General features: G+C 42.0%; 1 protein-coding gene across 2 annotated transcripts; it reads left to right on the top strand.

Annotated features, from left to right (window-relative positions):
* Positions 1–15: 15 nt before the first annotated feature.
* MFSD9 (major facilitator superfamily domain containing 9) lies at positions 16–21,268 on the top strand. 2 transcript variants are annotated; one of them, XM_010356559.2, is made up of 6 exons: positions 16–242; positions 4,504–4,591; positions 5,825–5,868; positions 10,406–10,535; positions 13,452–13,661; positions 18,206–21,268. In XM_010356559.2, exons 1-6 carry the CDS (start codon positions 78–80, stop codon positions 18,991–18,993), a joined length of 1,425 nt encoding a protein of 474 aa, XP_010354861.1. In that variant the 5' UTR covers positions 16–77; the 3' UTR covers positions 18,994–21,268. The 2 variants fall into 2 exon arrangements, with proteins under 2 accessions (XP_010354861.1, XP_030776658.1); XM_030920798.1 differs by having other exon boundaries at positions 20–230.
* Positions 21,269–23,605: the final 2,337 nt, after the last annotated feature.

Here is a 23,605-nt window from a genome sequence, read left to right as displayed (position 1 = left end):
CTTCCGCTCGGGGCGGGGCTGGGCTCCCGGGGCCGGTCGGCGGCTGCAGCTGCGTCCGACCCCCGGGCGGCGCCGGTATGGAGCTTGGGGGTCACTGGGACATGAGCTCGGCCCCCAGGCTCGTCTCGGAGATCGCAGAGCCGCAACAGGAGCGGAAGACAGGAACCGAGGCGGGGGCTGCCGACTCCGGTGCGGTCCGAACCCGCCGCTTCCTGCTCTGTCTCTACTTGGTAGGCTTCTTGGTGAGTGCGAGCGTGGGGCTGGGACCAAGTGCTGACTGTGTTCGGGCCTCGGGACCCAGGCGGTTCTTGGAGCTCTGGGGGAGCTCCCAGGGAGTGGGAACCCGCAGTTCGCCTGGTGAGTGCACTACCTATCAGGCTCCACTCTTGCCCCATCACCCACTTCAGTCTGCGTCTGGCCACACTGCTTTATTGCTCCTCTCGCGTTCGCTTGCACCCCGTTCGCGGAGCCTCTTCCCTTCCCTGCTTTTAAAGAAGCCCTGGTACCACCAGCCTCAGGTGTGACCAGGTGTTAAATGCTGTGGCAGGTGCAGCTTTTGCAGGGCGGAGAACAGGGGCTTGGGCAAGCTTGGAAAAGCCCAGCTGCTGCGCGGCTGCTGGTGAGGTAGGGACATGCAAGCCTTTTTACCACAACAGGCAGGGGAGGCCGCTGTTGATGACCCCGCTTGGACAGATTTAGGCACATTTTCACTAGGGTTCTTGGTTGACTTGAATATTAAAAAACGCAGATCAGAGTGAATTTTACCGATCTGCCTTTCGACAAACTGCGCATTGCACAGCGTAGGTTTGGTTTCATCGTGATGTGTGTGCGTGTGGTTTGCTTTTTTACCAGAACAGGCTGGGGAAGCCTCTGTTGATGACCCCACTTGTACAGAATTGGGTGCATTTTCACTAGAGCTCTTGGTTGACTTGAATGTTTAAACACACAGATCAGAGTGAATTGTATTCCTCTACCTTTGGACAGTGGGTGTGCATTGCACAATGTAGGTTTGGTTTCATCATGGTGTGTGTGTGTGTGTGCGCGTGCGTGCACGCTCGTGTCCTGGTTTGCTCCCTGAGTGCTAATTTCCCACGTAGAATGGAAAGTTCACTAAGCTGATTCATGGCATTTCTGAACACCTGCCATGTGGCAGGTGCTTCGGAGCTCCACTGTTGTAATCCACAGTTCTGCCACCGAAGAATTTAGTCTTACAAGTAAGCTGATGTTGGTAGTTTCTGGGCCATTACCTGCAAGAACCCTAGATCCGCCTTTGCACTCCTCCCTTTCCAAGGCTAGGCCTAATTCAGTAACCCTGGGTGTGAGCTAATCCAGTATCTTGAGGACAGGGAGCTGAGATAAGTGTCAAGGGGAGAAGGCTACCTTTGAGGCCTTGAAGATAGTATCTGATGGCATTGGGCCCTGGCAAGGAGGAGTCGTTTTCTGCCCAGATGTGGGTCAAGACCACTACTTCTCCCAGTCTCATGCACTCTCCATGCCCCCCACGTCCATGCAACGTGTTCAACAGTTGGTAACAACTGTATGTTGAGTTAATAGTTAAGACATCATGAAAGCATGTTCACCAAATTGCTGCAAGCCCAGAAGCACAAGGCCTTCAGGGAGGATGGCTTTTTAGGATTTCTCTGCCTCTAGGGCCATTGCAGGACCCACCCTCCAACTCCTTGCCTTTAACTTCGGAGACTGGCACTCCTTCTGACCACTATCCTTTAATCTATTAGTTCATTCTCGGTATGGGGATGCTTATTCCACTTTTCAGTCTAGGCACCTAGAATTCACAACCAGTGAGTTTGGGTGGTTCCTGGAGAGGAGTTGACTGACATCCAGCCTTTTTAGATGTGGATCCCAAGCTACTGCTGTCCTATCTCAGAAGGCACTTGGGCTGGTTCAGCCAGATGAAAACATTCGAGCCCTTACCTGGAAAGTCCAGACGAGGTTTCAGAGAATTTGGAAACGAACGTGACTTAGAATTCAAAATGGTTTTAGTATTAGAATAAAAAAAGCAATTCACAGATCATCTGTTAAGGTCCACTTTCCAATACAGATTTGAATATTCACAATTTCTCGTATGTTTTCTTTATGCTGTGCACTTGGCAAGTCTAATCTAGCAAGCCTGATACAGAATTTTAATAACTTTAATAATGTATTCAAGAGAAGCATTAGGTGTCTCACATCTTAAGGGAAAAGTTTATGGTTTCTCAAAAGTTGAGAGAGTAGGGATTTTTTTAATGGAAAATATTGTAAACAATTAAAATATATGAAGCTTTACATGAAAGTCACATAAAGCTACCTAACAGATGATTGTTAGGTAACATCTAAGGAATATTATACATAATTTAGTTATTTTTTGGACATATTTAGGGATGTAGAGACCTCTAAGATTCTTGGACAAATGGTTTCTGAATGGGAAAGGAAGGGAACAAGATTTAGAGAAGTCATTTGCCAAATTGTTCTGTTTTAGCAGCATGTGTCCTTCCAGGCTTTAATTTGTTTAGGAGGGAAGACCAAGATGACCCTTGAGGCCCATTTTGTTTAGGATGCTTAGATGATGATGAGATCTATTTCAACCACCTCTTTCCTCCAGATACTTGGTGAGTTTGTTTTCCATCCCATCAGCTTTATTCAGGTGATAATTCATTTTTGTTGAGATAGTCCAGTCATCAATAATTACTGGGGTTCCTACCCTGAAAAGAGTCCTGAAACTTTTGAGTGTATACATTCATCAATTTTTATTGAAAAATGTTGATGTTCAGTGAAAGTTTAAGCGGCCCCTTCTGACATGATCTTTTTATGAAGTGGTTACATGCACATGACCAGCTGCCAAATGCAGTGATTTTGAAGAAGCTGTGGATTCAGAAGCAGAAAGGAGTGGCCTTTTCTAGTAAAGGAGAAGACAATTTTAGAACAGAACTTCCTGAGAGGAAAGATTCAGTGGGAGGTCTCCTTGGAAGAATATAGTATTTTTCAGACTTACCACGTGCTAAAGTAATACCAATTATCAGTTATTGCTTTTGTGTCTGTATTTTCATACTTACCTTCCATAGATCTGAGGCTCTTGAACTAAATATTTCTCTCCATCTCTTATTTAGGATAACCATTTTATTAAATGATATGTTGTACTGGGACTTTTTTTTTTTTTTTTTGGAAAAAAATGTTATTGGACAATCGAGTTTCCTTTTCTGAAAGATCCAGAAGATTCTGGCTGCTGCATTTTGAGTCTTTTAAATGTATAAACATCAGTGGGCTGATGAGATGCAACTGACAGCAAAGCCCAAAAGAAACTGGCTCAGACCCAAAGGAAATTTTAAGTAATCACAATATTGAAATAATAAACCATCACTCTGGTAATGTAATTTTAAGAGCTAATTACAGTCACTTGATATTAGATAACAGGGTCATCTAAAGTTGTAACCGTGGAAAAGGCCCACTGAAAAGAGTATGTGGAAATTTATGTATCTATAATTATATGAATGCACAGCTATCAGGACAGGGAAGGGGGAATAAAAGATTAACTCTGAGCTCAAGGAAAATACACATTTCATGTGAGTTCTTTCTTTCCAACTAACCAGGTTTATGAAAGAAGGAATTCAGGTCAAGTATAATGAAAACTGTGTGTGTGCAATGTTTTTTCTCGCACTAAACCAACTGTAGCAGGTAACCTAGTGAAGTGAGAATAAGAACAAAATTAAAGGAAAAGTTAACAGTCTGTCTATGAACTCAGAATACCTAGCAAAAAGGACCCGTACGTATCACCAGAACTGAAGAAGGCAGAAGACGTGTTTGAGCTTACATTGTTTTATCAGGCCTTTCTCAAGCATTATGCCACTTAATGCTCATCATACTACTACCAGGCAGGTATTACTGTTCTACCCTTTGCAGATGACAACACGGAAGCTTGGTAACTTTAAGTAACTTTCCAAAGACAAACGTTTAGTAAGTGATGGAGCTGGAATTGAGAACTGTCTGCCTGACCCCAAAGCCCATTCACTTTCTATGACTTAGCTGCAAAACATTGGCCTTTCCCCAGTGCACCAGCTTTTTCCTTCCTGCTTTACTGAGCCTTTCTTCTCAGGTATTATTTTATAAGGTTATAAACCACAGGTCCTAGGACATTAGCCACTTGCGCCAACTCCAGAAGGAAACATATTTTTAAGGAAGTACTAGTTCACCAATAAGTACAAATTATGACTACATTTTTTTCTTATGACTTATCCACAGAAAATATGGGTTTTTTTTTTTTTTTAATCTGTTTTGTTTGAGGAACTTCTATAGCATATCCTCCTTGACTGTAAAGTTGAAATGGATCTCAGGTCAGACTAATCCAGGCATTTGCAAGTGGCAGCGGATTTGTATGGCATGCTATGGTATCCAATTATGATTTCTTTAAAATTTTAGATACTAGTTTTAATTTTTAAATTAGTTTAAAATTTTAGGTTTCCTAGTTTGAAAAGTACTAATTTGAGTCCATCAGCATTTATTTTGTTTTAGGATTTGTTTGGTGTCAGCATGGTTGTGCCTTTATTGAGCCTTCATGTCAAGTCCCTTGGAGCAAGTCCAACCGTTGCTGGAATAGTAGGTGAGTGGTCGATACTGCTCATTTTTAGAGCACTGAATTTTAAATCCTCTGAACCAAGTACCTGAAAACAGTTCAGTCGTGTAGCCAAATTTTATCCAAAGGTAAGTGGGAAATGAGATGAAACAAATTTCCAGAATATTTTAAAATAGTACCCTATAGCAAATGCAATTCCTTTTTTTCTAGACAACCTATGTTCAGAGAGATTTTGAGGTTTGAGCACTATAACCAAGTCCCATGCCACTAGTGGCAATAGGTACTTATGGAGCCTCTGCAAGGAACTGGCTGTGTGTGTAAAAGGGTAGGTATATGTGGACTCCTGCCTACAGGAACCCTTAAACTAATGTGAGAGACCAGGGAAACATAATCTGCAGAAATTACATCCTGTGGGAAAGGGTTTGGGTGAACATTAGCCAATTAGTTGCAAGCTTCTCACACCATCACCAACACATCATAGAGACTGTAGGGTTTCTCTGCCTATGCAGCATAAAAATTCTATGCAGAAGTCATTGATTTACCAAAAAGGCAAGAGATAGCAGGGCTTCGGACTATGCTAACTAATGAGAAATTGTTGAGACTAACAGCTCTTGATCATTCACAAGCCACACAAGCAAGTGTTTGTAGATGGTCTTGTACATAATATTTGTTAAATCGTGGTCCAAGCCATGATTTGTATTTCCCTTGACAAATGTACTTGGAATTACACTGGACCACCCAGCAGTGTGAAGGTTTTTGGGAAAAGCAGATGGGGCATGTTGCATGATAATGGGGGTAAAAGAACTCTGTAAAAAAAAAAGTAAGTTCTTTATAAAATTAAATCATTTTATAAAACCATTAAACATTAGAAACATAAGAGACAATGTTAAGATTTTAAGGCTTAGTGGGATTTTTCCAGAATTTACATTTCTATTCCCCTGAGTACTCTCTATGCTGTTTCATAAGTTGAAGCTACACAATCTCATATGATGGAAGCACAATCATACAGCGTCCATAAGGTCACCTTTTGCCTTTATTCTCTCTTCTGTTTACCCTCAATTTTTTGAAAATCTTTTATTAGAAATTGTATTACTTCCATTTTTCCAAGTAGAAAAAAAAAAAAAAAGACGTGAGATAATTTAACACAAAAAGGTCTCTTATCCTAATGTTTTCCTGTTGGTTTCTGTGTAATTGTTATCACATTAATGCATTTTTGTGATAGGTCTAGCTGATTTTATTGTTATTGATTTGTTTTTACAGGCTCCTCCTATGGCGTTTTGCAACTCTTTTCTAGCACGCTTGTGGTAAGTTATCTTCCATTTGGTGAAACATAATCACGTGTCTCATCCATCACAGATGTAGTAAAATTGGGGACTTGAAGTTTAGCAAAAAGTGATAGATTTGGGATGAGAACACCTTTAAATTGTAATATGTTCTTCCTATAATTCCCTGCATTTTACGGGCAAAAATAACGTAAACAAAAGTTGTTACCAATTTTAGGCTGGGCGCGGTGGCTCACGCCTGTAATCCCAGCACTTTGGGAGGCCGAGGTGGGTGGATCACAAGGTCAGGAGACTGAGACTATCCTGGCTAACATGGTGAAACCCCGTCTCTACTAAAAAAAATACAAAAAAATTGGCCAGGCATGGTGGCAGGCACCTGTAGTCCCAGCTACTCAGGAGGCCGAAGCAGGAGAATGGTGTGAACCCGGGAGATCGCACCACTGCGTTCCAGTGTGGTCAACAGAGCAAGACTCCATCTCAAAACAAAAGTTATTATCAATTTTATTATTTATTTCATTGACATTATTTATTTCATTATTTATTTCATTTATTAGAAATTGTATTACTTCCATTTTTCCAAGTAGAAAAAAAAAAAAAAGACATGAGATAATTTAACACAAAGAGGTCTCTTATCCTAATGTTTTTCTGTTGGTTTCTGTGTAATTGTTATCACGTTAATCCATTTTTGTGATAGGTCTAGCTGATTTTCACTTATTTCATTGACGTTATTTATTTCATTGATATTATTTATTTCATTGACTGTAATCAAATCCATTTATATTTCTGCTATTCTATTTAAAGTTGTGTATTTTGAACTAAATAAAAGCTTTTGTATAAGACTTAAGTGTATAGACAGAAGGGGACATTTGGATTGGCTGATTGTATATCTGCAGCATGGAGTAGAAAGATCCAGAGGTGGCCAGGCATGGTGGCTGGCACCTGCAGTCCCAGCTACTTGGGAGGCTAAGGTCAGAGGATTGCTTGAGCCCAGGAATTCAAGTCTAGCCTGGGCAACATAGTAAGACCCTATTTCTAAGAAATAAAAAAAAGAAACACAGATTCAGTGGTGACCTTGTCACTGCCCTACCTCTGACCACTCAGTTGTTTGAATTTCAGAGACCTTACCTGATCGTCCCCTTCCCTCTCCCTGTGCAGTCTACTGTGATCCCTCTGGTCTGGAGACCTCAGTGTCCAGTGGTTCAGGCGGTTCAGTAGAATAGTCTGTTTAGTCTCACAATTGTTCATTAGTGACTTTGGTCTCAATAGCTGACCTGGGGATCTCATATTTAAAGAACACGAAGTGTACTTACATTTTGCAAGAGTTGCTTCCTTGTAAAATACATTTTTAAAAGAAATTCAGTCAGATTCCATAATAAATTCTTAAATAAGTAAACAACTACTTCCTGATTTATCTTTTATTGAAGTCTTTCTTATATTAGATTTCCATAACAATACTAGTTTTAGCCTCAGTTTTAGCCTCATTTACACTTTATAGTAACCCAGCAAAGTAGTTTGGTATCTTCCTTTTATATAGGAGGAAATTAAGACCAATTAAGACCCACATAGGTTAGTTTGACTAAGCCACCTAATCTCAGTATGTAGACTCTAAGCCCATATTATTTTTTTTCTAGGAGTCATCTGTCATTGCCTTAATGGTAATAAAATGGTAAATAGGTAACTAGAGTTATCAAGTTGTACAGGAGAGCAGTGCACTTGCTTGTCAAGCAGAATGTCCTATTTGATGTTCTTTCTTGAGAGAGAAAAGTTTGAGTTACATTTTAGTAAACACCTTTTCTCTTTATTTGTAAACTTGCTCCCAAAAAACCTGATGTGTGTGTCTGTTAGAGCTATTAGGCCATAGTGTATGTTAATTCTTTAAATGTTTTCTCCTTCTGGACTCTGATCTTTCTGAGATATAGACCAGGCTTACTTGCTCAATTTTTTTTGTACTCTTATCAGAGCACCTGGCAATAGTTAGCACTTTATGAATGTGAATTTTTATTGCTAACTATGACTCTACCCTTTTTTTCAGATTTTCCTTTGTTGTTTTATGTTTATACTTACATGGAACATTTCATATGTCTTTTAGCTGAAATTCAATGAATACCTTTCTTAGAAAGCCTTAAGGTACAGAAATGCCTAGTTAAAATTTCCTTTTTAACCCATACTTTTGTAAGCACGTATTTTAATTATAAATTTTACCAAAAACATTTTAATTTTGAGAACAAATCTCTATAAAGAAAAAGTATGTTCTGTCAGATTTGTCTAATGTTTTTAAATAAATGTATTTTAATAAAAAATGATCCATGTATTAAGTATCTATGTGTCAGGTCCTGTTTTGAGAACTTTATTTCCTCTAATCCTTATAATAACCAGCCTCAGAGGGTGGTTGTGGTTCTTTAATGACTCATTTTATATTAAGCACATAGAAAGTGTTGAGTGGAGAAGGTAATCTCTGAGGCAGATATTATCATTATTCTTGTTTTACAGGTAGAGAGACTGAGGCATAGAGAGGTTAGCTCCTGTGTCCGAGGTCATGGTGGAAGGAATGATGAGTTCAGCGTTGAGCCCAGGCAGCCAGGCTCAGGGCCCAGATTATCCCACTGCCCTGTGAATACAATGAGGCCGGTGACCCCTTCCCCAGATCAGAGGAGTGTGGGGAATTTCTAAAATTCATTGAAATGAAAATTGGGGATTAGGATTGAAGACACTGTAGGAGGATGACAGTATTTTGGAAGATTTACCTTAAAAATATTTTATAGAGGAAGTTTACATCCTTATCTTTCGGGTCCTTAAGAAAAAGATGAACATATCAATAAAAATGGGGAGAGGGCATAAACAGGTACACTTGGCAATTAGCATGGAGGAGTGGCCTGCTGAGATTCCTTCCATGGTTAGTGGAGAGGATGAGGAATGGTCGTGGAACGTCGCTGAGGAAGGAGGGACCCAGGAACCAGCCTCAGTCGCCTCCCAGCCGGGACTAATGGAAACCAGCCCATTGTACTGGAACTGGGGGTCATCCAGGGTTTCATACAGCTGGAGGGACCCTGTTCTTAACCCTTTTACACAGTGCTCCATTGATAGTATAGTGTTTGGTAATTGTTGTTTTAAGGCAGTGACTTTTGTTTTCAAACACAGCTTCACTCAGAACATCAGTATGTGAAATGTCAGGCTTCCTCCTGGGCCACCTCTGTGGCCTTGCTCAACATCCTTGCTTGCATCTGTACAACGCTAGTGTTCAGAAGGGAGCTCTGCCGGGCAAGTTTCTGAGGCTTCCCAAACGTAGGAATTCTAAGGAGCAGAAATGCTGCCTTATGTGCTTCTCTGGAGAGAAAATGCAAATAGTACACCACCTTTTAAAAAATTATCAAGAAAATAGGCAAACATAATTTTAAAAGATGCTGCTTAACCAATCTGTAGACTTTAAACATTGACAGTAACAGTGCTGGTTGAAATAAGGGGAAATGGAGACTGTTACTGTTCTAATTACAGTATATATGGGATTACAAATCTTTCCAGAGAGTAATTGGTCAGTATATGGCAAATGCCTAAAAAAAATGCCTGCATAGAATTGAAGCAACTCTAATTCTAGGGATTTGTTCCAAGGGAATTTTTAAGGGTATCTGTGGAGAGTTTGCTATGAAGATGCCTATTGTAGCATTATTTATATTTTTGACGAATTTTTAAAGAGCAAAAATCTAACAAAACAGTTTGTTAAATAAATATTGGTATGTAGTGGAATAAGGAATATAATTAAAATGGTAACAAAGGCAAAGTTTTAATAACATGGAATGATGCTTAAGTCATATTAAGTGAAAAAGCACGTTACAAAATAGAGCATATTGTATGACCGTTTTGTTAAAATATAGGTACATTTGGGATTATGAGGTTTTTTTTTTTTTTTCCTGAGATGGAGTCTCGCTCTGTCGCCCAGGCTGGAGTGCAGTGGCGCAATCTCAGTTCACTGCAAGCTCCGCCTCTCGGGTTCCCGCCATTCTCCTGTCTCAGCCTCCTGTGTAGCTGGGACTACAGGCGCCCGCCTCCTCGCCCGGCTAGTTTTTTGTATTTTTTAGTAGAGACGGGGTTTCACCATGTTAGCCAGGATGGTCTCGATCTCCTGACCTCGTGATCCACCCATCTCGGCCTCCCAATATGAGATATTTTTATATTCTTCATTTTGTTTTTCAGTATTTTCTAAAGTTTTTAAAAATGTACATGGTATCTGAAGAGTATAGTCGTATAAAGTAATGAGAATGAAGAGAATGAGGCTTTATAAATTATACTTTATCATCTCTCCTGCCTTTCTTAGCTACCAGATCATCAGACTTTTTTGTTGTTTGTTTTTGGACAAAGAAAAATACGTTATGTTTTTCCATTCACTGTGTGTGAAGATCAGAGAAAATAACTTACTCTGACAAATGGCATCATGGAACTGAGCGTTTGAGGATCTGATACTGAATCTTCTAATGATTTCCCCTGGTCACTTTGTTTTGGTCATTTGCATGGTAGTAGTTGTTGCTGTGGATGGCATCAAAGGGCTTTTTCTTGCTTTCCTCAGGGCTGCTGGAGCGATGTGGTGGGAAAACGGTCTTCCTTGCTGGCATGCATTCTACTCAGTGCCCTGGGCTATCTCCTTCTCGGAGCAGCCACCAACATGTTCCTGTTTGTCCTGGCTAGAGTCCCGGCAGGTGAGTGACTTTTTTTTTTTTTCCCAAACATAGCTTCCCCCAGAACCTCAATATGTGAAATGGCAGGCTTCCTCCTGGGCCACCTCTGTGGTCTTGCTCAACATCCTTACTTGCGTAAAGAGTGTTCAGAAGGGAGCTGTGCCTGGCAAGTCTCTGAGGCTTCCCAAATGTGGGAATTCTAACAGGCAGAAATGCTGGCCGTGTGTGTGTGTGTGTGTGTGTGTGTGTGTGTCTGTGTGTCTGTCTAAAGCTTGTTCCTGCTGGACATTGCCTCTTTGATCAGCACTTACATAAAGTGCTAATTACAATGGCAATTGTGGCTATAACTGACACCAGCAGCTGCTGGCCGTTGAACATTTAGCACGAACCAGACACTCTGCTATCCTGACCAAACCTGGAGCTGTACTTGACAGAGCCCCTTGCCCCTCAGAGCCTGTCGGCGTGAATGATCACACTGCTGTACTGGGACTTGTCTCCTTCCTTTTGATCTTGCTTTACATCAAGTCAGTAAGAATTTGTTAAGTGTCTTTGGCCAGCACTGAGGTTCCTGTTCTCTCCCTTGGTGAGCCTGTAGTCTTGTAACTGGGCTTCCTCACATCAAATTGGGATTCACCTCTTTAGCTTTCCTGTGGCCTCCTTCTGTCTGTCAATTAGGGGGAACACCGGGATTATGATACAGCAGCTTGTGGGTGAGTTTGCTACTTCTAGACTGGTCTGGGCTGTTTTTAACATTTTGAAGTAGCTTTTATTTTGTCCATTTTTTGAAACACCTCCTGTGAATGCCGGGTAGTGCTTGGTGGGTAGGTTATTCCTGTAGAAGCTCTTTGTTCTCTCTTTGCCATTCTTAGCAATTAGAGGAGTTTCATTGTCTTTCTTACTGTACCTATCAGAGCACTGGCAGGCTCTGCTACCCTGCTCGACAAGTCAGGGGCACTGGGCACCATCCCCAGTTTTGTTGAACTGCTTTTAATTGACTCCCCAAATAAATAGAGCATCAGATAACTCATTTTAACATAGACATGATGATCAGCTGGCTCACCTGGGATTTCCACACCATGTCTGTGGAATATACACTTTTTTCATTTACTCTGAAAGTCTGCAGAGTTCAGCCCCCAAAGTTCTTAACCATGCCTTTTTGTTGACTAGATAAATGCTTTATGAAGGTCTTTGCTTGAATGTGGTCAGTTGTCTTTACAAACCCCAGTATCACACACAAAATCCAAGTGATAGCCATTGTATGTGCATCTGGTGTTGAGTTTATCGTTCGTGGTGGGCAGCGTGCCTTTCTGCAGCGTAACACACTCCACCATTACGTGGTACATACTGTCCGTAATTCTAAAGAAGCAGATGGGGAAGATGAAGAAGAACCTAGAGTTGTTGCAAAATGCATTGAGATTTATGGGGAGGATTTAAATGTTTTATTTAATAGGAAATGAGCCTGGGCTTAAGTAGTGAGAGTTCTCTTATACGCACTGTCACTATAATTTTCACCAGTGAGAGCCATACATAAAAACTCCTCCTTGCCCATGTAACCTCCACAGTGTTCAGTGGTCTGTGAACAGGAGCAAGCCATGGGGGCTTCACAGGGTTCTGCTTCACAAAGTCAGTCGTGGATTCAGATCCTAGTGTCCTAAAAATGAGCCACTGGCTTCGAGTCAGTGCCTGAGTTTTAAGTGCCTGAGTTGGACGCCTCATTTTCCATTCCACTCTGTCCACCACCCCAACCTCTGAAAGACAAGAGAAGCTGAGGCTGGGTTGTTTGTGGGATAGTCCTACCACAGTCCTCGTCCCTCATGTATGTAAAGTGAACCTGACATCAATACAATTTCAAAAAGAATCATAGAATTCCTACAAGACCTATCGAAATCATGTTCTGGCCCAGTCCTCTCTGATGTTTACGAAAACAGGTCTAGGGAGAGTCCATCTACCTAATTCCAAAAGAGATTTACACATTTGCTTTCCAAAGAGTCTGGCTATCAGGCACACAACCACACTACTTTTGAGGCAGAGCTGGGAATAGATGAGTAGGACGAGTGTGCTGAAGCACTCGGCAGCAGCACAGTGATGTGCAGAGTGGGACTCCCCACGGGACATCACGGAGAAATACTGTGTCACATCACACTTGGGTGATTCACGCAGATCCGCCAGCCGCATTTATTCAGTTTCTACTATGTGTTGATCAAAATAGTGGGCCGCTGGTTACCAGAGTCTGTCAGCATGTTTGCAAGTATGGTTGTTCTGCACATGGGGGTCTGGGGACATAGGAGTCAAATCCCATCTGCAGAGATGTGAGGAGTATAGTTGTCATTCACTTTTATTTCTTATTAAAAGTTGTATCACAGCATTCAATTTGTTCAACAAATTCACAGGCCTCTTACTGGTAGAAAATCCATTGGTATTGGTTTAGTGATGGTGCTATCGGATTTTTACTCACTCCTTGTACTCTCCCCAGCTCCGTTTCTCTGTTCCTTGGTTTATCCTCAGGGTCAAGATTAGGGCTGGCCATAGAGTAGGCATGCAGTAAATATTGGCTCAATGAGTTAATGTGTAAAGAAGGAAAACTCGCTTTATGGAAGCCACTGTGAAATGCAATTGGGTAACTGGGAGACACCTGGGAGGTCATGACCGGAGGTGGGCAAGCTGAGGGCTAAGGGACTTGGTTGCCAGAGATAAGGTGACCGACTAGGATCAGAGTGCTAGGCCAGGAGTCCAATTATGATGGGATGGAACCAGCAGACCTCTGAGGTTCAAAGAAAAGAAGATCAGATGCCTTGGTTGTAAAGTGGTGAGCATAGCTGCCTTCCAAAGAAACCGGAGATCAGAACTCCATCAGGGATAGAGGTGAAGCACAGGATCATAAGTGAGATACTTGTGGTCTGGAAAAAGTTACAGAGACTGTTTCTCATCCCCTTGCAGGTATTTTTAAACACACACTGTCCATCTCAAGGGCTCTACTTTCTGATGTGGTTCCAGAGAAGGAACGGCCGCTTGTAATCGGACACTTCAACACAGCCTCCGGTGTGGGCTTCATCTTGGGCCCCGTGGTCGGTGGCTATCTCACTGAATTAGAGGATGGGTTTTATCTCACAGCCTTCATCTGCTTTTTGGTCTTCATTCTCAATGCCGGTAAGTTGACAGTCATGGGAAGATTGTTTTGTGTATTCATAATGACCAATCTAGCTATCTTTCTCTTATTTCTTTGCAATTAGGTTTTATCAGAATGGATAGACTCACCGTCTAAAAGCGAAAGTCATTTTTAGGAACCCTCCTAGTGTTTTCCGTAGTGGCCAGTACCAGTTTACATTCCCAAGTGTGCCAGTGTTCTCTTTTCTTTCTTTTTTTTCTTTTTTGAGACGGAGTTTTGCTCTTGTTGCCCAGGCTGGAGTGCAATGGCGTGATTTCAGCTCACCGCAACCTCCCCCTCCCGGGTTCAAGTGATTCTCCTGCCTCAGCCTCCTGAGTAGCTGGGATTACAAGCATGTGCCACCATACCTTGTTAATTTTGTATTTTTAGTAGAGACGGGGCTTCTCCATGTTGGTCAAGTTGGTCTCAAACTCCCGACCTCATGCGATCTGCCACCTCAGCTTCCCAAAGTGCTGGGATTACAGGCATGAGCCACCGCACCCGGCCCAAGAGTTCTCTTTTCTCCGCGTCCTCATTAACACTTATCTTTTAAAAATGTGTCTGTATTCGCCCTCCTAACATGTGCGAGGTGATTTTTCATTGTGGTTTTGATTTGAATTTCCCTGATGATCAGTGACATTGAACACCTTTTGTTTTTCCATTGGCCACGTCTTGGAGAAATGTCTATTCAGATTTTTTGCCCATTTTTAAACTGAGTTTTTTTGTTTTTTTGTTTTTTTCTTTCCTGTTGAGTTGAAGACATACCTTGCATAGATTGGATATTAACTCTTTATCAGTTGTATGATTTGCAAATCATATCCACTGTGCAGGTTACTTTTGGCTTTATGGATTGTTTCCAGGTTGTCTTTTCACTTTGCTGATTTGTTTCCATTGCTGTGCAGAAGCGTTTTAGTTTCGGGTAGTTCCATTTGTCTATTTTTGGATTGGTTTTGTTGTTATATCTAAGAAATTATTGCCAAGTCCAATTTCAAGAAGCTTCTACCTTCTCTTTTACAGTTTCAGGTCTTATGTTTGTCTTTAATCCATTTTGAGTTGATTTTTATCTTTAATCCATTTAAGTTGATTTTTGTAATGTGTGAGGAAGGGACTAATTTTATTCTTCTGCATGATACATGTTTTAATTGCAATTTAAAAGGGAAATCTTTTATTTTTAATGTATTTAATGTAAATTTAAATATAATTATGGAAATAAGAAAGAAAGACTATGCCAGTCTCCTGCTACAGACCCCCAGTGGCTTTCATCACAATAATGCACATGCCTCACAGGTGGCACAGTGGTAGGTGATGGTCAGACCCTGCCCTTCTCTCTGCCTCCCTCCATACATTCTGGCCATGCTGGCTTTCTGACCAACCATATGCATGCCAAGCTCATTCCCATAGGAGGGCATTGTACCAGGCCTGTCCTCTACATGCATCCCACATCTGTTATTGACTCTCTTTTCATCATTCAAGACTGAAATATCTGCTCCTTTAGGCCTTCTCTGACCATTCTGCCTAAAATAGCTTAATTTTCTTCATTGCATTCCTGAAATTATGTTATTAATTTGTTTTACTGCTTACATTCTGTTTGTCCCCCCAAATCAGTAGGCAGACTCCATAAAGGAAGAGATTTTGTCATATTTACTCACTGCTATCACCCCTGTGCAGAATACACATTGGACCGGGTTCAGTGGCTCATCCCTGTAATCCTAGCACTCTGGGAGGCTGAAGTGGGAGGATTGCTTGAGCCCAGGAGTTCAAGACCAGCCTGGGAAAGATAGTGAGAGTCTACAAAAAAATTTTTTTTTAATTAGCTAGGCATAGTGGCACATACCTGTAGTCCCAGATCCTTGAGAGACTGAGGCAGGAGGATTGTTTGAGTCCAGGAGGTCAAAACTACAGTGAGCCGTGATCACACCACAGCATTCCAGCCTGGGTGACAGAGTGAGATCCTGTCTCAAATAAATACGTACATACATGGATGCATATTGGATGCAGGGCTAGTTGCTTAAAATGTCTTTCATCTTCTTCACTTAGAGAGTGGTGCATGGCTGGCCCTTGGATAAATGACTTCAGAAACGAGAATTCATGCTAGGCAGTTTTCCTTACATCTAATGATATCGTCCTTTACTGCGGCTTTTCAGTCTTCATATTCACGGTTCTGTTTTGCATGATGACTTCCATGTTGGATTAGGATGTCAGACTCAGGAAGCAAAGTTCATGAGCTTATTCTCAATCCTCACAGAAATACATTATAATTTTTTGCCAGGAATTTACTTAACCTATAACTTGAATCAGGAGGGGAGGCCTGATGGATTCACATAAACCTAGATAAAACCGTCTCAAACACGTGCTTCATTGATGTGACCAGGTATCTTCACATATAAAGGAAGGTACATGAATGTGGTATCACTCAAAATTGAAAGTCTGCATATAACAAAGAAATTGGTTACGGATTTCTATTTTGGATCCTTCAATAATAGTGCCATTTAATACGTTGCCCTATCTTAAGCCTGTGAATGGCTCTAAGCAGTTAGGAAAAGGTTCCACTGCAAGTGTTCCCAACTACAGTGGCTTCAAGGAAGAGGAACTTGTTTTTCCCAAATAAGAAACTTGAGGATAGGCAGGCTGGGGCCAATAGAATAGCAGAGGAGGAGAGGGAGGAGGACCTGGCTAGACAGCACACAGTGTCCCACTTAGGGCTTTGGCCGTTTAGTGCAGTGAACATAGTATTGTGCTGCTTTCTCATCCCAGTCTTGCCATCCTTTACCCCCCAGTGACTATAGCTGTTTTCCTCAACGCTTTTACTCCGTTCGCTTCTTTTTTTTTTTTTTTTAATTATTTTTTATTATATAAGTTCTAGGGTACATGTGCACAACGTGCAGGTTTGTTACGTATGTATACGTGTGCCATGTTGGTGTGCTGCACCCGTTAGCTTCTTATATCCTCTGATCCGCCACTTTGCCTGAGAAAGCCTTTTCATCGTGATTTCTGTTCTTACGGTTAAGAACTCAAAACTCTGGAATCCGACAGACTCAGGTTCAAATCCCTGCTTTGCCAGCTTTTAGTGTGACCCTTGGGCAAATTGTCTCCCACTTTTTCATCTATAAAATGGGGTAACAAAACACATAGCCTTGTTATGAGAACTGGAAGAGGTTCTGAATACAAGCAGCTTACCCCAGTGCCTGAGGTAGGATTTCATAGACCTTGTCTTGTTAATATTTTCTTAGCGTTTCACACATAAGAACTCCATGAATATTGGAAGATTGGACAGATGGATGGGTAGCTGGGTGGATTGCTTGTAGTAAGCACTCAACAGAAGTTAGTTGCCATCATCATCATCATTTTTATTATTTTAATTCTACTTTTTTAGTCCATCAGCAATAGTTCTTTCACATTTTTATCAATATTCTGTGTAATGTTCAAGGGCCCTTTTAAGATTGAATTATTAGAAGTCCACATCCACGTTCTCATGTGTTTGGATTTCCATCGTAAATATGTCTGTGACTGAAGCACTTTCACGATATTTGGAGAAATGACACACAAATGAAGTTGCTGGAAACAACATGAAGCAGCTCTGAATAGCCACCGGTCTGAGTTGAACTTTTAAGTGCTAAAGAACTGAAAAAACAGTAGGGTAGAGTTTGGAAGGATGTCCTCGAATGGCAAGTTTGAATTCAGTTTTAAGAACACTTTTGGGCGTGGATTGGCAAGAGATCAACAGGCAAGAATGTGCTAGTCCTATGAGGCCAGAGGTGGGATCATCTGAGTGGCGGTTAGAGCCGCTGCGTAAGGTTGTATATGTTGCGTTCTGTGAGAATGGTGCCCCCTGAGGTTTTGCAGGTGTGACCTGCACAAGCACTAGGTAACCCTGACTTGGGGCAGATCTAAGCAGGTGCTTCCCAGGGAGAGTTGGCCAAGCTGTCCCTGTCCGTCGGTCAAGCCAAGGCAGGCCGTCACATATGTAGTAGCAGCCTGCACTTGCCCCAGCATGGCCCTTATATCACAATCTTGTTGCCTCTTTTCTTATCTGAACCCCTTTTTAAGTTTTAGTGTCTTGAGTACAGTGTTTTCCGAGGCCTTGTCTGTGTTCATATATTTCTGTGTTTAGCACTTAAGAAGCACTTCAAGAATATTGGATGTCTAGATGGTTGGATAGATGGATGGATGTTAGGCGGACAGACAAATAATGAATAGGCAGATAACTAGAAAGTTAATAAGGGAAGAATTTAAATTTATAACAATTTAGATATGAAATGGTGAAATGTAGAAAACTATCATAGGCTTTTGAGCTGGGAGAAAGCAGTGAGTATTTTGTAGGTATCGTGGTGTTCTTTTTTAAAGGCGAAGAGTCTTTTGCCAGAATCCTGATGTCAGAATAAAGCCATAGGATTGGTGAAAGACTAAATACAAAAATACAGACTAGTAAATTTAGTACCAAAATATAGATTAGTAATCTAACACAAATAATTGTCCCTTCCCCAAGGAGGTAGTGTATGGATTCAGTGCATTCAGTGCTTTAATGGGTCTTGTGCCATTTTAACAGGTCTCGTTTGGTTCTTTCCATGGAGGGAAGCAAAACCGGGCAGTACAGAGAAGGGCTTGCCATTGCGAAAGACCCACGTGCTGTTGGGAAGGAGCCATGATGCAATGCAGGAGGCAGCCACCAGCCGCGGAGCCAGGGCCAGCAAGAAGGCTGCCCGGCCCTGGGTCGAAGTGGGGTTGGCCTTGCGGAACATGAAGAACCTACTGTTTTCCGAAATGTGGGACATATTTCTGGTGCGCTTGCTGATGGCCGTGGCAGTCATGCTGTACTACAGTAACTTTGTCCTGGCCCTGGAGGAACGGTTTGGGGTGCGGCCCAAAGTGACAGGCTACCTCATCAGTTACAGCAGCATACTGGGGGCCGTGGCCGGCCTTGCCCTGGGGCCGATCCTGCGGCTGTACAAGCACAACTCGCAGGCACTGCTGCTGCATTCCAGCATGCTCACCTGCACACTGCTGCTGCTCTACTCCTTGGCCCCCACCATGGGTGCAGTTGTCCTCTCCTCCACTCTCCTGTCCTTCTCCACTGCCATCGGCAGGACGTGCATCACGGACCTCCAGCTGACTGTGGGTGGGGCCCAGGCCAGCGGCACCCTCATCGGCGTGGGGCAGTCTGTGACTGCGGTGGGCCGCATCATTGCCCCTCTCCTCTCGGGGGTCGCCCAGGAGGTCAGCCCTTGCGGCCCCCCAAGTCTGGGCGCTGCGTTAGCCTTAGTGGCCATTTTCATAATGTCTCTAAACAAACCACACTCTAGTAGTGATAGGAATGGTAAATTAAAAAGTGAGTAGATGGATTTGGACAACATAAAGCAACAAAATTTGAGGTGGTTGAATGAGGGCCAGCGGCCATGATAAGAAGGTCACTTTGCGAAGGGTTGGGGTGGAAGGGAAATATTTCTGGGTGGGTGTGAGCTGTTGGGCTTCCAGGTCAGCCCTTGGCCATGCAGCTAGGCCTGCAGGATGATCAGAAGTCACAGCAACTCATGGGAAGGTTAAGACTGGAGTGAAGCTTTTCCAAGGCGAGCATATATTCAACGTTTACCTGAAAGTCTCCTCTTCCCACCTGGGCTAATGAGGTTACACTTTTCAAGGGTAAAAAAACTACCAGCTACAGGGTAGGGAAGTGGTGGTGGAATAAGAGAACATGATACATGGAGGAAGGGAAGAAACCACAAGCATTTTCCTACTAAAAAACAGGGTGACATGTCAGTCAAATTCTGATCAACTGGAACTGGAGTTTTCAGTTAAATTCCATACACTAGGAGGGAGTTTTCTATCAAAATCCTGCAGATTGAAGAAGCTGGTTTATTAGAACCAGACTTTCACTTTTCAAAGCTGCTTAAAAATCAGATACTGACCTCCCCCCTAGAGATGATTCAGTGGGCCTGGGTGGGGCCAAGAAATCCATGGTGTTTCGTAAGCACCGCTGTCGATTTCTCATGGCGGTAAAAAGGACCACACTGAGACTGTACTGATTTTGATTAAAGTACATAGGCTTGGTTATTTTTACACAGCTAACTAAATTGGAACTCTTAAAATTGTGTTTATAATCACAATGTGTTACCCCTCTCCCAGTTCTCAGCAGTTGTACTGCATGATGGAGCAGCGGGCCCTTGGGGCCTGTTCCCTGTGCTCCCTGCCTCTGCCAGCTTGCTCTGAAGTTGGACTAAACCACCTGGATGCTGGGCCTGCCAGCCTGCTCCTGGAAGCCTGCATTCCAGTCAGGTTGCATCCTTCTGGAGCTGACAGAACCCAATGGTGATGCCAAAGCACAGGAATGCTTTCAAAATGAACAATTTATGCAGAATAAGGGTCAGGTGGCATGCCAGACCAGAAGAACTTGATGCTGCTGTGTCTTGTGTTAAGAATCATTTCCTTTATTTTATTTTTAGTTTGATGCTTGCAAACACAAGCACTCTGTTGATCAACAGGGAAAGATTTGGATGTGCCATTTCTTGTCTAAACTGGAGTTTCATATACAGCGCCCAGGGGGCCACGAGAGGCAGAGGGCCAGACAGAAGGTGAACATAGCCTTGCAGGGAGACATGTGCCAGGCAGGACGACCACTGGGATTACATCAAGTATTCATCAGAGTTACTTAAGGGCTTCCTCTCAGACAGTTGAAGTTCACATTACTTTTCTCAATTAGTCCACTAGGATGTTATGCCTGTTTTCAACTTGACACATGCATAATTGTAAATATTTTAGTACACTACAGTAATTTGTCATATCTTTAATATTCATTGTTTTTGTAAAGCAGTAAACATTTCTGTATTTTAGAAGTCATGGAGTAAAATCAAGTATTTATGATAAATAATTGGAAGTATGTTTTAGTTTGAAGATTGTCCTTTTACCTATCTTACTTCAAGGAAAAATGGACTTCTGATTAGGTTTTACAATTGTGAACTTTTATGTAAATGTTAGGTGCTTTTGAGGTGACCAAACGATTATTAATATATAAAATGGCCTTGCCTTAAGGAGCAAACTAAATGTCGTGGAGATTAGACTCAAAAGGCAATGCATGATCAAGGGTTTATGCAATGAAATAGAATTTCAGAAGAGTTTGGATCTCAAAGATTGTCCTTCACTCTTAGAAATAGGCAAGTTTCTTAAAAGCCCCTATAGCCGTGTTTTTATTTTAAAAATTGTAGCACTTTATTTTTGAAGTTCAAAAAGCCCATAAACGTAATGAGTCTTTATAATCAGACACATGGAAATATTGAAAACCAAAGACTGATCTTAGAATACAGAATAGAGAGACATGTTTGTTATTCTCCACTAGTGACTTTAGTATTTTGTTAGGTGCTGTTTTTTAGGTACACCTTTTCTCATGACTCCTTTTACTTTAAAGTGTGACCCAGAGACCAGGAGCATCAGCGTCACCTGGGAGCTTGTGAGACCTGTGAACACTGACGCTCCGGCTCAGGCGTGTTGGGGACCGTTTTAATAAGATATCCAGCTGATTTTTTTACGCAGTCAACTTTGAAAACCCCTGGTCTAATGGGTAGCATTTGTATCACTTATGGAATATAATCTCAGGGAAATTAAATCTGCTCAATTAACATTTGTGGTGTTTCGTTTTTTAAATTCTCTTCAATCACTTCTGTAGCCCTTTCCAAAGCGTCAGGTTGAGCCACATGAAGTCGCTATTTTTGTAAGTCAAAAATATCTTCATAGGGTTCGACTTACTATTCTATGGGATCTTGTTTTAGAAGTATTGAACTTTCCTGAAATGTCTGTGAAGGAAATGGCACCCTTTCCAACATTCTGCGAGCCATAACTGCTTGGGAACAGGTCTCCGGGATTTGGGTTCCATAGAGCCGAAGGTATGCCTCTGCCCTCATGTCTAGAGGGATGAATAAAATTTTGAAAAGGTACAGGGTGTGCCTGGTCACAGGAGTCACTTTCAAGGCTCCAAACTCAGGCTGGATGGCCCCTTGGGGAGTGAATTCTGCAAGAGTTGCACCTGGGGCCAACAGAAGGAGCTGGAATCACTAGTTCTGTATCCTGGCTGCATGCCTTAGACCACGGGAACCAGACTCTGAAGCACCCCAGGTGTTTCTGTGAACATCTGGAGTTGGAAATCGCTGAGTTAAGAATGAATTCGGCTGCCATGCTCAGGGGTTGAGATTGTATTGATGGATGAAGGGGAACGACGGAAGAATTCCTGCGGTAGAGTGCTATGAAGACACTCCTGTTTGAGAAAGAGCTCTCCAGCCACAGTAAGGTGGATTCACTGGGGGCCCAAGGGGCAGTCCGGACTTTGGGGCAGTAACTTTGGGGGGCCCGGAGGGAGAGCCGGTTGTGAGGACAGGGACAGCAGGCAGAGGTTGTGGCCTTCAGGGAAATTGCAGGAGAGGCTTTGAGTGATTCCCAGGTGATGAGTGTGCAGCTTTGAGGAATTTCAAAGGGTTGCTTGGCATCTTTTCCTGAAGACACTTCTATAAGATATTTAGAAATCTATCAGGAGTGAGAATCAGCCAAGTCTCAGAAAATTGTAGGCATTTGGGCAACTATATTCAGAAAACTATTTTTTTGGAATAAAAGCCATGAGACTGAATCTCCATGCCTCTTTGCCTCCAAAGTCTAACTTCATAACAGCCTTCATGAAGTCTCTAAAACAGAGTTACCACAGATTTAGCCAGGATGATGTGTAACACAGCTTTTCTTGGAACGGGTTGGTGAATTAAAATAACTTTTTTTTTCAGCCCTAATTATTTGTTCTTGAATTTGCCAGTCACATGATAATTTTCTTAAAAAAAAAAAAAAAAAACTCCTTTCTAATTGTAATGAGGTACTATCATTTATTCTTATAAGTTGTATTTTTAGAAGTTACTGATGTATCTTGCCACATATTTCAATTCAGGATCCAGAAGTGCTTTGAAAAATGTAATCTTCAGTATGCTAGAACACATCATAATAGTTAAAACAAGGCTTTGGCTTTTAAAACCATTATGCAGATACCAAATATATACGTAATCTGACATTTATACTGAGGGCCAGTAAATAGAGGACAGTTGATCCTTGAACGACGCAGGGGTTAGGAGTGCCAAGCCCCCAAAACAGTAGAAAATTTGAGTGTAACTTTTGACTCTCTAAAAATCTACTGCTAATAGCTTACTTTGACATGAAGCCCTACCAACAACATTAATAGTCAATTGACATGTATTCTTATGTTACATGTATTATATACTATATTTTTTACAATAAAGTAAGCTAGAGAAAAAGTGTTAAGAAAAAGAGAAAGAATATTATTAAGTGGAAATGGAATCATAAGGGTCTTCATCCTTGTCACCTTCATTTGGAGTAGGCTGAAGGGGAGGAGGAGAAGAAGGGATTGATCTTGCTGTGTTAGGGGTGGCAGAGGTGGAAGAAAATCCCCATTTAAGTGGGCCTGTATAGTTCAAATCTGTGTTGTTGAAGGGTCGACTGTAGTTTTAAGGTAACATCTCGCAATACGATTTATTTCTAGTGAAGCAGATGCACAAATACTTAGGTCTCTTGTTTTTCCCAAACAGGTATCTAAACACCATTTTATAGATAGCTGTCTACTAAAACAATAAAAGCAAAACTTCTGTTTTCCTGATTCAGTATAAGGAACATTACTGATTCTTATTTGTTTATTTGTGAGATGGAGTCTCACTCTGTCACTTAGGCGGGAGTGCAATGGCACGATCTTGGCTCACTGCAACCTCTGCTTCTGGGTTCAAGCAATTCTCCTGCCTCAGCCTCCCGAGTTGCTGGGACTGCAGGCACCTGCCACCACGCCCGGGTAATTTTTGTATTTTTAGTGGAGACGGTTTCGCTATGTTGGCCAGGCTGGTCTCAAACTCCTGACCTTAGGCGATCTACCCACCTCTGCCTGCCTCCCAGACTGCTAGGGTTACAGGTGTGAGCAACT

Source organism: Rhinopithecus roxellana, chromosome 17, assembly GCF_007565055.1.
Source record: "Rhinopithecus roxellana isolate Shanxi Qingling chromosome 17, ASM756505v1, whole genome shotgun sequence".
NCBI classification, from domain to species: Eukaryota; Metazoa; Chordata; class Mammalia; order Primates; family Cercopithecidae; genus Rhinopithecus; species Rhinopithecus roxellana.
This window is presented reverse-complemented; position numbering and strand designations above follow the sequence as displayed.

What these genes read in the sequence shown, in the direction of transcription:
- MFSD9 (XM_010356559.2), top strand. Translation starts at nt 78, where the DNA reads ATGGAGCTTGGGGGTCACTGGGACATGAGCTCGGCCCCCAGGCTCGTC. An exon ending in TCTACTTGGTAGGCTTCTTG is followed by an intron (nt 243 to 4,503) that starts GTGAGTGCGAGC and finishes ATTTTGTTTTAG; the next exon opens with GATTTGTTTGGTGTCAGCAT. An exon ending in AACCGTTGCTGGAATAGTAG is followed by an intron (nt 4,592 to 5,824) that starts GTGAGTGGTCGA and finishes TTGTTTTTACAG; the next exon opens with GCTCCTCCTATGGCGTTTTG.